Genomic DNA, 15,841 nt, shown 5'->3' on the forward strand with positions numbered 1-15,841 from the left:
GCACAAAGGCATACAAAATATAAAGAATTTTATTGAGAAGCTTGGAGAACAAAAGCTCCAAGAAGTGAGAATTACAAAGGGGGAACCCCCTTATTTATAATGAGAAAGGAAGCCTTGGAGGGGCTCCACTAGCTGTTGGATCCCCTCCAACGGTTAGAATTCTAACCGTTGGAGAGGCTCAACAGCTAGTGTTGAGCCCTCCAAGTTGACTTTGAGTCAACACAAAAAAGGACAAAAAACGAAAAAGAAAAAAGAAAAAGAATAAAAGTGAAAAAGCAAAAAGAGTTACAGCATATTCATAATTATGAATATGCGCAAAAGGTGAATGACTAAAATACCCTTGTGGGTTTTACAAGAAAAGAAAAGAAACAAAAAAAAACATACATATTTATATATATATAAAGATAGATACATATACATATATACGTGATATATATATGTATATGTATCTCTCTTTATATATATATATATATGTAAATATTTACATAAAGAGAGATACATTTTAACACCCTCCCTCAAACTTAGGGCACAATGACCGAAAGTTTGCTAAGGAGAAAGTTGAATCTTGGAGAGCAAAGTGCCCTGGTGAAGAAATCTGCCAACTGATATTCTGACGTTACATAGGGAAGGTCGATGACTTTTTGTAGATATGCCTCTCGGACATAATGGCAGTCCATCTCAATATGCTTTGTCCGCTCATGAAACGTGTGATTCTTAGCAATATAGATTGCACTCTTATTATCACAACACAACTTTGTGGGTTCTTGAATTGAAATCCCCATGTCTTGCAACAACTGATGAATCCAGACAATCTCCATAGTTGTAGACGCCATGGCTCGATATTCTGCTTCGGTGGATGATAGAGACACCTTCTGTTGTTTCTTACATCTCCATGAGATCAGGGATTCACCTAAGAAAATGCAAAAGCCTGTAGTGGAGTGACGGTTATTTGGGTCACCTCCCCAATCAGAGTCAGTATATGCAATTAAATTCAACTCAGAAGAAGAGGAAAGGAAAACTCCCTTATTTAAAGTTCCCTTTAAGTATCTGACAACTCGGAGAACGGTACTCATATGAACGGATGTAGGAGCATGCTGAAATTGGCTTGCAGTATGCACGGCATGAGAGATGTCCGGCCTTGTGATGCTAAGATACATTAGAGATCCCACAAGTTGCCGGTAGGGGGTAGGATCCTCCAAAGGTTTCCCATCATCGATCTTCATTTTTTATCCCACAACTTCAGGGGTCTCACAGATTTTATCGTCAGTAATACCTGATCTGTCAAGAATCTCACAGGCAAGTTTAGTTTGAGACAAAAAATAGCCTCTATGAGAGTAGGATACCTCGATACCAAGAAAGTAAGTCAGATACCCCAGGTCTGACATTTCAAACCTTTCTTTTAAAGTGGTTTTAATGTTTCTGATGCCCTTTATGTCACTACCTGTTATCAACATATCATCAACATACAACAGTAAAATCACAATTCCTGCATCAGACTTTTTGACAAACAGAGCAGTGTCAGTGTAGCATGAGGAAAAACCATTTTGAACCATTACATCATTAAATCGATCATACCAAGCCTTAGGGGCTTGTTTTAAACCATAAAGCGCTTTTTGCAAACGAAGGACTTTCCCCTTTGGTACGTTCATACCAGGAGGAGCATCCATGTAGACTTCTTCATTAAGATCCCCATTTAGAAATGCATTTTTAACATCCATTTGGTAAATATTCCATTTTTTAATAGATGCAATGGTGATCAAACACCTTACAGTAACCATTCGTGCAACAGGAGCAAAGGTTTCTTCGTAATCGATGCCGTATTCTTGACTATATCCTTTTGCGACAAGACGGGCTTTATATCTTTCGAGAGTGCCATCACTCTTGGTTTTGACTTTAAAAACCCATCTACATCCTATTGTTTTCTTTCCTTCTGGAAGACATTGAAAAACCCACGTTTTGGCTTTGTTGAGGGCTCTAAGTTCGTTGTCCATGGTATCCCTCCATTCAATCATTTCCTTAGCTTCTTTAAAATTTCTAGGTTCTTGATACGAGTGAATGGCACTAAGGCATGCCCTATGTTTTGGAGAAAAAGACTCATAGGATATAAATCTAGAAGGATTTTTCCTAGATCTTTCAGTTCTTCGAGAGTTGTTGGAAGATTCACTAAGATCACTATATTTCTCTATTGCACTTTTAAAAGTGCCTTTATCTCTATGAGTATAGGTAATGGGTTCATTTATCATTTCTTCTTCATCATGAATGATTCGAGGAATACTTTCACTTATATCCTCATTCTCTTTTAATTCATCATCGCTAAAAAAATCTTCATTTCTAGATAAAAGTTCAAACAAGAAAGAATAATCGGCATTATCTTCATGATTTTTGTGTTCTTCAAAACCACTTATGTTTTCTAAAAAGGTTACATTTCTTAAAACATATAGTTTATCATTTTTAATATCATAACACCTAAACCCTTTTTGAGTTTCCGAATATCCCAAAAAAGCACAAGGAATAGCTTTGGGAGATAATTTATCATTCTTATCGGTGAGAACAAAACATTTACAACCAAAAATTCTTAACCTATTGTAGTCGGGTTCTTTTTTATACAAGATTTCATATGGAGATATTTGATTCAAGTTTTTGGATGGAAGTCGGTTGATGAGATAAACCGATGCAAGAGCCGCTTCGGCCCAAAATCTTTTTGGAATTTTTTGAGAAATTAGCAAAGTTCTTGTAGTTTCAATTATGTGTCTATGTTTACGTTCGGCCAACCCATTTTGTTGGGGAGTTTTGGGACAAGACCTTTGATGAACAATCCCATTATTTTCAATATAACTTTTAAAATCATTTGAGAGATATTCTCTCCCGGAGTCGGTTCTAAAAATTTGTAATTTACTATTGAATTGATTTTGTATTAACATGTGAAAGATCTTGAAAGTAGAAAAAACCTCATGTTTATGTTTGAGGAAGTATATCCAACTATACCTTGAAAAATCATCCACATAAATAACATAATATGAAAAACCTCCCTTAGACACAACGGGTGCCGGTCCCCATACATCCGAATGCACAATTTCGAAAGGTTTAGTTGAAAACATAGTTCTTTGTCCAAAAGGTAAGCTTCTCATTTTACCAAGAATGCAATCATTACAATTGAAATTGTCTTTACATAAGGTTTTAGCAAAATGTAAATACGAAAGCTTGACAATATTTGGATGCCCAAGGCGTTTATGCCAAACATTTATATCCTTATGTTGGGCAACATTACAAAAAGAGGTTTTTGGAATTTGAAGAAACTCCATGAGATAAAGATCTCCCTTCCTAGAGCCTTCCCCAATCAACTTCCCGGACCGGCGATCCTGTATCCAACATTTATTTGATGAGAATTTGATATCACACCCATGATCCGATAGTTGAGAGACGGAAAGCAAATTTAAATTTAGTTTTGGTATAAATCTAACTTTTGGAATAAAAAAAACTTGTCTTTCAAAATCACCAATTCCTTTTATTTCAAGAGAAGCCCCATCCGCGGTGGAGACAAAAGAGGGTGACAAATTTTTTGAGTATTTAGAAAGTGAAAAAACATTTGGAGTCATATGAAAGGATGCACCCGAGTCTAAGAGCCAAAGAGTCTTACCGGGAGGAGAGAAGGTGGTCATGGTGGCTCCGGAAACGGATCCCTTGAGGAGTGGTTGAAGAGCTTCCATGATTTGATTGAGAGCCAAAGTAGCATGATTGGAAGTAGAAGGACCTTCCTCCTTGGTTGATTGGAAAGTAGTAGACATAGCCACCATCTTCTTCCATTTAGGGCATACCGGTTTAATGTGACCCGGTTCTTTGCAAAAATGGCATATGATCTTACTATAATCTCTCCTTCCATAATGCCCACCATTTTCTCTTCCTCCTTGATTTTTGTTAAAATGAGGGGGTTTATAGGTTTTAACATTATTCCCCGGTCTTGAGACGGCATAAGCACCCTCATCCTCATCTTTAGAGGGAACGGCCAACACACTTAGATTGGTTTTATTCATTCCCAATCTAGTTTCTTCTCCACTTAATTTGGTAAGCACATCTTCCAAAGGAGGGGAAGACAAAGAAGATAAGAGAGAGGATCTAGTTTGTTCAAACTCGGATCTAAGCCCATTTAAAAAGTTAAAGAAATGATCATCTTCTAGTTGTTTGGCCCTCAATTCAATAGCCTCACCGCTCCATTTAGGTTCTTGGAGGGCAAGCTCATCCCAAATAGTGGATAACTCGGCGAAATACTCTCTAACGGACATTTCTCCTTGTTGAAGGGTTACGGCCTTCTTTTGGAGATAGTACTTATGGGACAAATCTCTTGAAGTATACATTCTTTCAAGATATTCCCATACTTGACATGCCTTTTTAAACTTTAGAATATTGGCATTAATTTTGGTCTCAACCGAAGAGAAGAACCATGAGAGTATCTTGTAGTTTTTCATTTCCCATTCTTCATGCTTCTTATTGTAATCTTCAAAAGCCTTTTCTCTTTCTTCTCCCTCAAGAACCTTGATCTCTCCTTTGTCAAGGGTAGTAATTTTTGGTACGGGTTCGAGAATAGTTCCTTGAACATATCCCCAAAGACCCTTTCCTTTTATATGGGCCTCCATATTCCCGGCCCATACATGATAATTCGTTCCATTCAATTTGAAGCCAAGAGAGAAGTGAGAATCCTTTTCGCCCATTAGAGAGGATACAAAGAGAAATAAATGCGTACCACAATGCGAAATGAGTCCCTTCTTGATGTAGGAAGCTTCCAAAATATAGAATGAAGAGCCGAGTCTTCACTTCAACCACCACAACTTAATGGCACGCTTTACGAGGTATTCCAACGAAGAGAAAAAAGAGCACGATCTTCTTTTCCTTTAAGCCTAGCTTTGATACCATGTGAAAATATCTCAAAAAAGATATAAAGTGTGCGATGAGCACAACACCACCAATGTGCACAAATGCACAAGAACACTTAGAACAAATGTACACAAAGGTACAATAAAGAAACTCAAATGCACAAAGGCATACAAAATATAAAGAATTTTATTGAGAAGCTTGGAGAACAAAAGCTCCAAGAAGTGAGAATTACAAAGGGGGAACCCCCTTATTTATAATGAGAAAGGAAGCCTTGGAGGGGCTCCACTAGCTGTTGGAGACCCTCCAACGGTTAGAATTCTAACCGTTGGAGAGGCTCAAAAGCTAGTGTTGAGCCCTCCAAGTTGACTTTGAGTCAACACAAAAAAGGACAAAAAACGAAAAAGAAAAAAGAAAAAGAAAAAAGAAAAAGAATAAAAGTGAAAAAGCAAAAAGAGTTACAGCATATTCATAATTATGAATATGCGCAAAAGGTGAATGACTAAAATACCCTTACGGGTTTTACAAGAAAAGAAAAGAAACAAAAAAAAACATACATATTTACATATATATATATATATAAAGATAGATACATATACATATATATGTGATATATATATATATATATGTATATGTATCTCTCTTTATATATATATGTAAATATTTACATAAAGAGAGATACATTTTAACACTAACACCGTAGATGTGATCTATAGGTTTTGTTTAGTGGGAACCAGCTTTTGGATCACCAAAATCTGACCTGTATACAAGGTTTTTCGATGGTCCAAAATCAATAATATCTCATTTTTCGTCAAAAAAAATGATCCAAGAGTCAATCCCCAATAAATCGAGCATACTAAACACATCTAACAGTTCAGATCTATCATAAAACACTTCAAATTGTGAGACCTAAGAGGACAGAACAAAAAAGTGGGCCTAATATGTTCAATGCACATTAATTATTAAAAGATTGCAACAGGATACAACAACAGCTACGCCTTCATCCCAAAACAATTGGGGTCGGCGATATGAACCAAAAAAGAAAATCATTTTGAGTCTTCCACATGAATCCTTCTCCTCCGATCATTTTTATCCAATGCCATGTCCTCGGTGAGGTTCAAAGCATTCATATCCTTTCCTATCATCTCCATCCATGTCTTCCTAGGCCTACCCCGACCTCTTTTAACTAATATATTTTCCCATTTCTCCATCCTTCTAACTGGAGCATCATTAAGCCTTCGCCAAATATGTCCAAACCACCGTAAATGATTCTCTCTCATCTTACTTTCAATGGGTGCAACGCCTACCTTCTTACGTATCTCCTCGTTCTGAATCTTATCTTTTATTGTATTTCCACACATCCATCTCAGCATACGCATCTCAGCTACACTCATTTTTTGAATATGATATCTCTTGGCAGCCCAACATTCCGTACCATATAGGCGGGCCTAATAGTCGTCCTATAAAACTTTCCCTTCAACCGCAATGGCATTCTACGATCGCACAACACTCCAGTTGCACTTTTTCATTTCATCCACCCAACCTTTATCCTATGATTTACATCTCCATCAATTTCTCTATACTTTTGAATGATAGATCCCAAATATTTGAAACAATCATCCACCGGTATTTTTTGCTCACCAAGCTTGACTACACTCCCATCACTACTTCGTTGCTTACTAAACCGACATTCCATATATTCTGTCTTACTCTTACTCAACTTAAAACCTTTTGCTTCCAATGTCTGTCTCCATAATTCTAACTTAGCATTAACCCCAGCTCTAGACTCATCAATCAAAACAATATCATCAGCAAACAACATACACCACGGCACATTTTCTTGAATTGATCTCGTAAGTTCATCCATCACTATAGCAAATAGGAAAGGACTTAAAGCAGATCCTTGATGTAACCCAACCGTTATAGGAAAATTGATTGTCACCCCTCCACAAGTGCGGACATTGGTTACTACTCTTTCATACATATCTTTAATTACACTAATGTATTTGAGAGAACGTCCTTAGGTACTCTATCATATGCCTTCTCCAAATCAATAAAAACCATATGCAAATCTTTGTTCCTCTCTCTATTTCTCTCAATAAGTTGTCTAAGATGATGTATAGCTTTCATAGTTGATCTTACAGGCATAAAACCAAATTGATTCTCCAATATCATGACAATCTTCCTCAACCTAGACTCAATCACCCTCTCTCAAAGTTTCATAGTATGACTCATGAGTTTTATACCACGATAGTTTGTGCAATCTTGTATATCACCCTTATTCTTATATAGAGGCACCAAAGTACTCTTCCTTCACTCATTAGGCATCTTATTTGTCCGCCAAAACTTGTTAAAAAGATTTGTCAACCATTCTAAACCTTTCTCTCACAAGCATTTTCAAGCCTCGATAGGTATACCATCTCGGCCAATTGTCCTTCAGGATTTCATTTTCTTCAAAGCCTCTGCAATTTCTTTTTTTTGAATCTTGCACATGAAGTCACGATTCATCTCATGAAAAGGAATGGAGAAGTCTCACATACCCATTTGGTCTCTTGCAGACATAAAATATCAATCTTTCTCCTACACGTAACATCTACTAACTCTACCAACTTATCAGTTAAAGACCCTATGTTCCAAGTGGCTAACCTAATTTTATGGTCTTGGACTAACTTCTTTACCCCCACCCGTCCAACAAAGTAAGGGAACCCTTGCCTATTAGACACCACACCCGGACGCCGGTGTGACGCGTCGCAACAGGATGCATTTGTTAAATGGTTGCACTTGCATATATGATTCAGTTTTGATATTAATAGATCAGGTTTAATGTTATCTACTAGTGTTTTATTTTGTCAATGATAACATAAATTTTGTACTTTGGTAAATTAGAAAAAATATAATTATACTTTCGCTTATTCAATTTCTATTCGCTTCCCACTCGAATCCTAGATCGTTTTCCCTTCGAATTTGTGTTCCCTTCCGGTTTGATTCCTGGATCGCTTCTAGTTCGCTTTTGAGAAGATTCTCGATTCGCTTATAAGTTGTTCTACGCTTCCCTCTTCTGCTTCCCGAATTGCTTTATGCTCTCGGCAACTTTTGTACAATTTTAGACAATTTTAACAAAGAAATAGCCCCTATTGACCAACATCATTATCGGTTTGGCCATAAAATAGAAAGAGCGCAAAAAACTGAAGAAAAAGTAGCAACGCACTATGGGAAGTACTTCAGCAGCAGTTGGAACATATTCAAGTATCAACCAATGGTTTGTAGTAATAAAAGCATACTAACTATTCTATTCATATCCAAACATTATTCAAACACAATCATTCATATCCAAACATTATTTAAACACAATCAAAATTACTAACAAGTATATAAGTAAATAAAACAGCAGTTTTAATATTTTTATTACAGTCTAACCATTAAAATCAGGCGTTCATTGTTTCTATCGTCTCTATTAATGGTGCCATGAGAAAAGATGTTTTATAACCTGTCCGAAACCCATTAGGAGATAAATCCTCAGATGCTACTAGGAAATTCCCAGCAGCAGCATTAACAAGTATATCCAGCTTCCCATAATGATTGACAGTTGACTCTACAACTCTTGCTGCATCTTCCTTCTTGCGCACATCACCGACAAATCCAATGGCCTGCAAAGGGCACAAAAACAAAACCTTAAACTTTAGAGTTCTCGTATCCAGTGACTCATAATAGAGTTGACAAAATGTGAATCAGTATTCTAATGGTAGTCATGCATATCAAGGTGTCATCAACAACATGGCACCTGCAATAATTGTGAATCTACCGTTCTATGTACTGAAGGTGAATCATAACTTTAACAAGAAGAATCTTGAAAGAAAAGCAAGAAGAATTGCTGCAGCCAAAGGTTTTTTTGTTTTCCCTTTTTTTCCCTTTTTCTCTTATTATGTCAGCCTCTAAAAAAATCTGCAGCCAAAGGAGAACGTCCCTAGTGAGTTAGGATGTCCCATCCAATTTACAGTTATCCCCTATTAATTTAGATGAATTACAACACAATACACAAGATACATATCACAATACAACAAAACTCATGTCACATATAACTGTCATAACTCACTGCGGCCAAAATTTACATGCAAAAATAATGAGCAAACAATTCTGCCCTTATATGTATAACAACAGCAACAACAACTACGCCTTCATCCCAAAACAATTGGGGTCAGTGATATGAACCAAAAAAGAAAATCATTCTGAGTCTTTCACATGAATCCTTCTCCTCCAATCATTTCTATCCAATGTCATGTCCTCGGTGAGGTTCAAAGCATTCATATCCTTTCCTATCATCTCCATCCATGTCCTCCTAAGCCTACCCCGACCTCTTTTAACTAATATATTATCAATTTCTCCATCCTTCTAACTGGAGTATCATTAGGCCTTCGCCAAATATGTCCAAACCACCGAAAATGATTCTCTCTCATCTTATTTTCAATGGGTGCAACGCCTACCTTCTTACATATCTCCTAATTCCGAATCTTATCTTTTATTGTATTTCCACACATCCATCTAAGCATACGCATCTCAGCTACACTCATTTTTTGAATATCATGTCTCTTGGCAGCCCAACATTCCGTACCATATAGTAAAGCGGGCCTAATAGTCGTCCTATAAAACTTTCCCTTCAACCGTAATGGCATTCTACGATCGCACAACACTCCAGTTGCACTTTTCCATTTCATCCACCCAACCTTTATCCTATGATTTACATCTTCATCAATTTCTCCATACTTTTGAATGATAGATCCCAAATATTTGAAACAATCATCCACCGGTATTTCTTGCTCACCAAGCTTCACTACACTCCCATCACTATTTTGTTGCTTACTAAACCGACATTCCATATATTCTGTCTTACTCTTACTCAACTTATTTTGTCTTACTCTTACTCAACTTAAACCCTCTTGCTTCCAATGTCTGTCTCCATAATTCTAACTTAGCATTAACCTCAGCTCTAAACTCATCAATCAAAACAATATCATCAGCAAACAACATACACCACGGCACATTTTCTTGAATTGATCTCGTAAGCTCATCCATCACTATAGCAAATAAGAAAGAACTGTTAACATTGTTCTGTAGCAACCTATGTCACACGGACTCTTCTAACAGGGCACCGCACCTGCGCCACACCTGCACCCAGGCGGGTGTGACACTTGGACACAACTTCCTTTGTGTTAGGTGAAGTCAACCATACTAAGGTCCATTTCTATCCAAAAGTAGATTCAGTTAACCCTAATCAAGTCCATTTTTATCTATATTATATATATAAATACATAAATGCACACACATACACGTAGTGATAACTTGAAACTGTTAAAAATTATATATATATACATATACATATATATATATATATCCTCCCTGCACCCCCGCACCCCCGCACCCAAGTTTTTTTAAAGTGCCGCATCGCCGCACCTATGTGACATAGGTAGCAACTAATGCTTGTTTAAGGTTGGGGACTTCATGCATAAGTCAGCAACTTCTGGCTCTCCAATGATGAATAATTTCATAATCTTCAGCTTCTTACGAATAAAATGTTCAAGCTGATTATGCCTGGCCTTCCATGATGCATCAAATTCATTGCAATTGGCAACAACACTATGATTATCACAATAAAGCCAAAGAACAACTAATAGGCTGATGCAAATAACGAGAACATTACAAAGCTGAGATAGCTCTGCAGCAATTGCATTTATGGCACAGTATTCAGCCTACTATATTGCTTTTGACTACACCTTCATATACTATTTTGCCCAAAAAATATAAAATATCCACTAACCTATGAGTAGAACTGTAGAACAGTTACCTACCCAATCAACATCTAAATATGGAACAATAGTAATAGGCAACCCTTTGGAACTATTCCCACAACATTTATAGACTAAGCCATCAATCAATGTTCCTCTGATAATAAACGATCCATTTTACTAGTTCCATATGACTGTTCAAAAGTATGCAGCCCACAAGGGCTCCGCTCATCTGGTAGGGGTGAGTTGTAAATTTCACCAAGTTGACCGGACGTCACAAGTTCGAAACCCATAGGTGGCACCCCTTGCCGCAAGGTTGAAGCTGGATATACTCCCCGGTGGGCAGGAGGGACTTCAAGGGTTTTACCAACCGGAGGCCAGTCAATGTGCAGTCAGTCGGGGGGGGGGGTTCCTTTCTACTATCCAAAAAAAATGTTCAAAAGCATGCAAGGTTAACAGCAGATACCAAATCAAGGTAAGTGGCCTCATTGAAATGCACCTATAACTTTACAATGAGGCAGCAAGACATCTTTTACTAAATTGCTGATTAACCAGTATTAAGAGCAAAAGGAATTTGGACACGTTTACAATTTAGTATACTAATCCTCTGTATTCCAGTAGCATACCCCTCATATAATAAATGTGATGAAGAAGTCCATACAAATGGTAGCATCCCAATATCTAAAGTGATGTCCATGTTAGATCAGTCCTCTATAACAAATCTCTTGCACACTTATGTTGAGTTAATACAAGCAAGTCATTCCTGCTATTAATTGCAATTCCAAAGGAATACCAAAAATGGACCAAGTCCATCTAAAACTTACCACACTGAAAAAGCTTAAGCTTATGCATGTGTTCTTCAGTGAATCCTATAATGACAATATCATCAATATAAAACAATAAAATCATTTTTATAAATTGGTTTATCAACTAGTTCCCATGCTTCACATCTATACAATGCTTCCATTTCCTCATTGACCACCTCCACTACAACAAGTGTCAGTATATGATTCATTAAAATGGTAAGGTTCCAATCATGAAACTGCCCATAGTTACAGACACAAACAGACCAGGGAAAACAAGCATTAGCTACTAAAGCAATCCAGAGAATTCACAAAATAACCTTTTGAAATATTGCTCAAATCCATGTCAGAATGAACCACGGTGTTTGATTTGACTTTGGTGAATGCTATACAAATTCCAAACTGCATGTCCTCAGTAAAGAGATGCCCCAAGCGAATGCTTTGCATGGTTGATCTGCTCAACCTACAAAGTGACCGAAACTCAAATAGTACAATTAAGATACTTGAACTTCTAGCAATATCTCCTGGTTACCAGCCAATTAACTTCAATGATATCAGTATTGCTGAGTGGAACTCAGACATTACGGCCACATCCCACCACATAACCATCAGAATACCCTTTGTAAAAGCAACTAAAGCACATTCAGTAACCGTTCATCCTCCCACTCCAAGACAACAAACCTCAAACAGAAAGCAAAAAGAAATTCCTTTTCAGGAAATTGACAAAAAAGTTCATCATATCTTTGGAACCATATGAGCTTTTGATTGAGATTAACCAAACCCATAAATCAAAAGAGTTAGATGGTTGGGCATCCGACTGTTATAAACCGCTGCTCTTCAAATTGAGCTAGAGAATTACTCATCACAAACGACAAGCAACTCGTTTCCGTGTCCCATGAAGGAACAGCTAAGGAAGAACAAAGGGATGGACTCCGCCATGTATTTGGTCATCAAAACACTAATTTAACTATTCTGAAGTGTATAATTTAATTTTTTGAAAAAAAACACTGTGGATCTCCCTCCCTTGCATAGGGGAGAAAAGTGAAAACCTACTGCAACATTTGCCATCAAGCAATTTGGGGAAGTTCCCCACATTACTTGACAAGATATTTCCATAAACTCCAGAGGAAGGGAAAAAATGCCATTTTGACATCAAACTATGTGGCTGTTGTTCTAGTTTCTTCACACTAACATTCACACAATCAACACACAAAATGAAAAAATAAAAATTTAAAAAAAAAAACATAAATGGACCTCATATCACATGAAGTCTTCCGAATAACCAAAAAAATCATTAACCAACATCAGAAATCCTGCTCCGAGAGAGAGAGAGAGAGAACGAATAATACATCAAAAAATAAACCACATACTACATGAACTATTCTGAATAACTAAAAAACTCACAAAACCCAACATTAGAATTCCTGCTCCCTCTAGAGAGAGAGAGAGAGAGAGGTACCGGGATGCCTTGGGAGCGGAGGGAATCGACGGCGGCGTCGAGGACGTGCTGGCGGCGACCCATGATGGCTATGGAGGCGCCGTGCTTCCCAAATTGGGTGCTGATCTCGAATCCGATGCCGGAGCCACCACCGGTGAGCAGCGCCACCTTCCCCCTCAGTATCGTCTCCTTGAACGGCGACTCCATCGCCCACCACCACCAACCACCTCTCTCTCTCAGTCGCCACCACCACCAACTCTCTCTCTCTCTCTCTGGACAGAGCAGCAGCTACAGGGGAACAGAGAAATTGGGAAAGGAGTGCATTTAAGGAGTGCAGATGAGGCCTGTTGAATCATCAATCCCCCGCTTAGCTGATCTTCCATATTGACCGTTGATCGTGCGGCCCCCACCTTTATGGCGTTTCACGGAGAGCACCCGCGTGTTGGGACGTCGCTTTCACGCGAAACGCACCTCTCGCGGAAAAGTGCTTTCCCAGTTGGGGGGTGGGGGAGGGCGACGTGCCTTTCGTACACACCGCGTTTCATCACGTGAAAGGCCGTGGGGCCCACATAGGGCTTTCATTTCACACCTCCCAAGAAGGAAAAGATTATTTCTTGCCAAACCTTGCGCTGGAGCGAAATCCCTGAGGGGTCGTGAGAAAGGGTCCATTCTTATGAAAGTAGTGCTCTTTTCTGCCCGGGTTGAAACGAACGCTAGGCAGGAAAGAGCTTGTGGGGCCCATCTTTTCTTTTTTTCAAAGTGGTTATTCAGGTTCTCTTTGAAAAAAAAAAGTATCAGCGGTGTCTGAGACAGTCAGGTGACATGACAGGGTTCAAACGGATTTAAATTGTGTTTGGGAGAGGGAAAGTGAATGGAAGCATGAATGTGGACTAGAACCAGCCAACCCCAAATATTAAAAATTTCAAATTTCAACTCTTCCAATAATACAACTCATTTAATCACAAGGAATTTGATGGGTTCTTGATTTTTTGAATACAATAATGGTGTAGTCAAGAGGCTCAACACTATACTCACCTAGAAATCAGGATGAGTTGAAAGCTTGACTCTTTCAAAAGTTACTTATGCTTCCAAACAACAGAGAGAATCCACAACTCCGCATTTGACCTTTTGTTTAAGAGATGTTTGCAAATCTCTACAACATTGATTCTCTTTTACAGGAAACAAAGCATTTTTCCTAAAAAAAGTGAAACAGACATGTTTTATGAAAAATATATATATTGAAACTCATACAATAAATGCAAGAAAGCAGTCTTTCCATCAAAATGGGTTCATATCTCTTTATTGAGAAAGTATCCCTACAAAGTAGCTCTTTCAAAGGAAAGAAGCTTAACCTTCAATGAAAATGTAACAAACATCCTCTTAGGAAAGCATTCCTCCCCAACACCCCAAAAGAGGATTTTCTGGTGATTTTGGTTTCTGTCTACTGTAAAAACAAGACACTCGAGTAGAGGGAACCCAAAGAAACCACACCCTGCTGGAGAGACATAGACACTATATAGGCGGCATAAAGCTCCAGGGCTAGTGCCCTCATCCCCAGGGCATATGTTGGGCGTCGGCTTATGAAAGAGAGTAGTGCCAGAGAGAATCGAACCCTAACTGTCTGTATGATAGTTGAGGCCCACTCTTCTCATGAAGATGTTTGTTTCACTCACTTACATAAGAGGTCACTTTTTTGTACGGAAGCGGAACAGGTCATGCTGAACATGAGCGTTTTTTCTCATGCTAACATCGTGGCCGTTCGATTTGCATTTTAAAAAACTCAAAAGTCAACAAAACCACGTGGCATTCACCCAAAATGCAAATATACGGCCACGATGTCAGCATGAGCAAAAATGCTCATGTTTAGCATGACCTGATCTGTTTCCTTTTTTACCAACCGGGCCTCCGCTGGCATGAACAGTTACTGCACACACCTTATTGGGAGGTTGCAAGTTCGAACCCCAAATGGTATGGTTGTATAACTGATAGGGGTCTGCCTAACCCCAGCTTTTTCTGTAGAAAAAAAAAAAAGAGGCCTCTTTAATTTCTTATAAAAGTGTAAAAGAGAGCATTATGAAAAAGAGCATGAACGGAATCATCTTTGGCCGATCAGGTGGGGACCACAACACAGTGCAAAATGAACATAAACAATATCACAAGAAATCTTTTACGTCACCTCAAAAAAAAAAATCTTATATGTTTTCTTGCCCATATTATTCTATAAGCATTTCTCATAATAATTCAAGGACTAGAAGCACTGCAAGAGTTTGTAGAGGAAAATTAGTAAATGCCAGAACCAGGTTTTTTCTGGCAAATATGAGGGTTATCTTCTATTTTTTTATATTTACACAGAAACTGCCCTCAAGATCAGAAACTAGCCGCACTGGCTCTGCCTGCCTTACTATCACTGTCTTGGCAGCGTAAAACTCTCTGTGAATATAAACTAGCATGGAAAACATGCATGTTGCTAAATTCCTAAAGTTATGGCAGTGCTAGCCTTTGTTTTTATGCATTTGGCATTTCCATAGCAGACCACTTTGTGATTTTTCTGTTTTGAAAAAGATAAAAGGAAACACTCAAGGCATGTTTGTAAACATCTGAAAAATCACCACTTTCCTGGGTTTTGAGAAAAAGAGGTTTAACCCAACCATTTTCTCAAGTGCTTGCAAACTTAAGAAAGTGCAAGCTTAGAAAGTGGTGGATAGTTGAGAGAATTGGTGTCCAGCATAGTGACAAACGTATTTTTCAGCAAAATCTTGTTTTTCAAAAACTTGTGAGAAATTGAAAAATTTTCATAAATCTTGCATTTTTTTTGGCAAAATCGTGGCAATAAAAAATAAATTAAAGATATGAAAAATAATTTTTATAAGAAAATATTAATAAAAAATATTTAAAAATAAAAATACATGATTTTTTCATTATAAATAGCCGTTTAAAACGTAAATATCACATTT

The 15,841-nt window shown here is 37.9% G+C and overlaps 1 protein-coding gene across 3 annotated transcripts in view; it reads right to left on the minus strand.

The window, feature by feature from the left end:
• The window catches only part of LOC149844738 (peroxisomal 2,4-dienoyl-CoA reductase [(3E)-enoyl-CoA-producing]-like), a 51,702-nt gene extending 38,348 nt beyond the window's left edge, over positions 1–13,354 (minus strand). For 2 of the 3 annotated variants that reach the window (XM_089997317.1, XM_089997316.1), the window contains exons 1-2: positions 12,909–13,171; positions 8,354–8,513 (exon numbers count right to left, since the gene is read on the minus strand). In XM_089997317.1, coding sequence (XP_089853443.1) covers positions 8,354–8,513; positions 12,909–13,094 — 346 coding nt within the window. In that variant the 5' untranslated portion in view covers positions 13,095–13,171. Of the gene's footprint in view, positions 1–8,353; positions 8,514–12,908 lie in introns of all 3 variants that reach the window. The other variant, XM_089997319.1, reaches the window with a different exon arrangement.
• Between the last annotated feature and the right edge of the window lie 2,487 nt (positions 13,355–15,841).

Source organism: Nuphar pumila, chromosome 2 (assembly GCF_984573655.1).
Source record: "Nuphar pumila chromosome 2, dmNupPumi1.hap1.1, whole genome shotgun sequence".
NCBI classification, from domain to species: domain Eukaryota; kingdom Viridiplantae; phylum Streptophyta; class Magnoliopsida; order Nymphaeales; family Nymphaeaceae; genus Nuphar; species Nuphar pumila.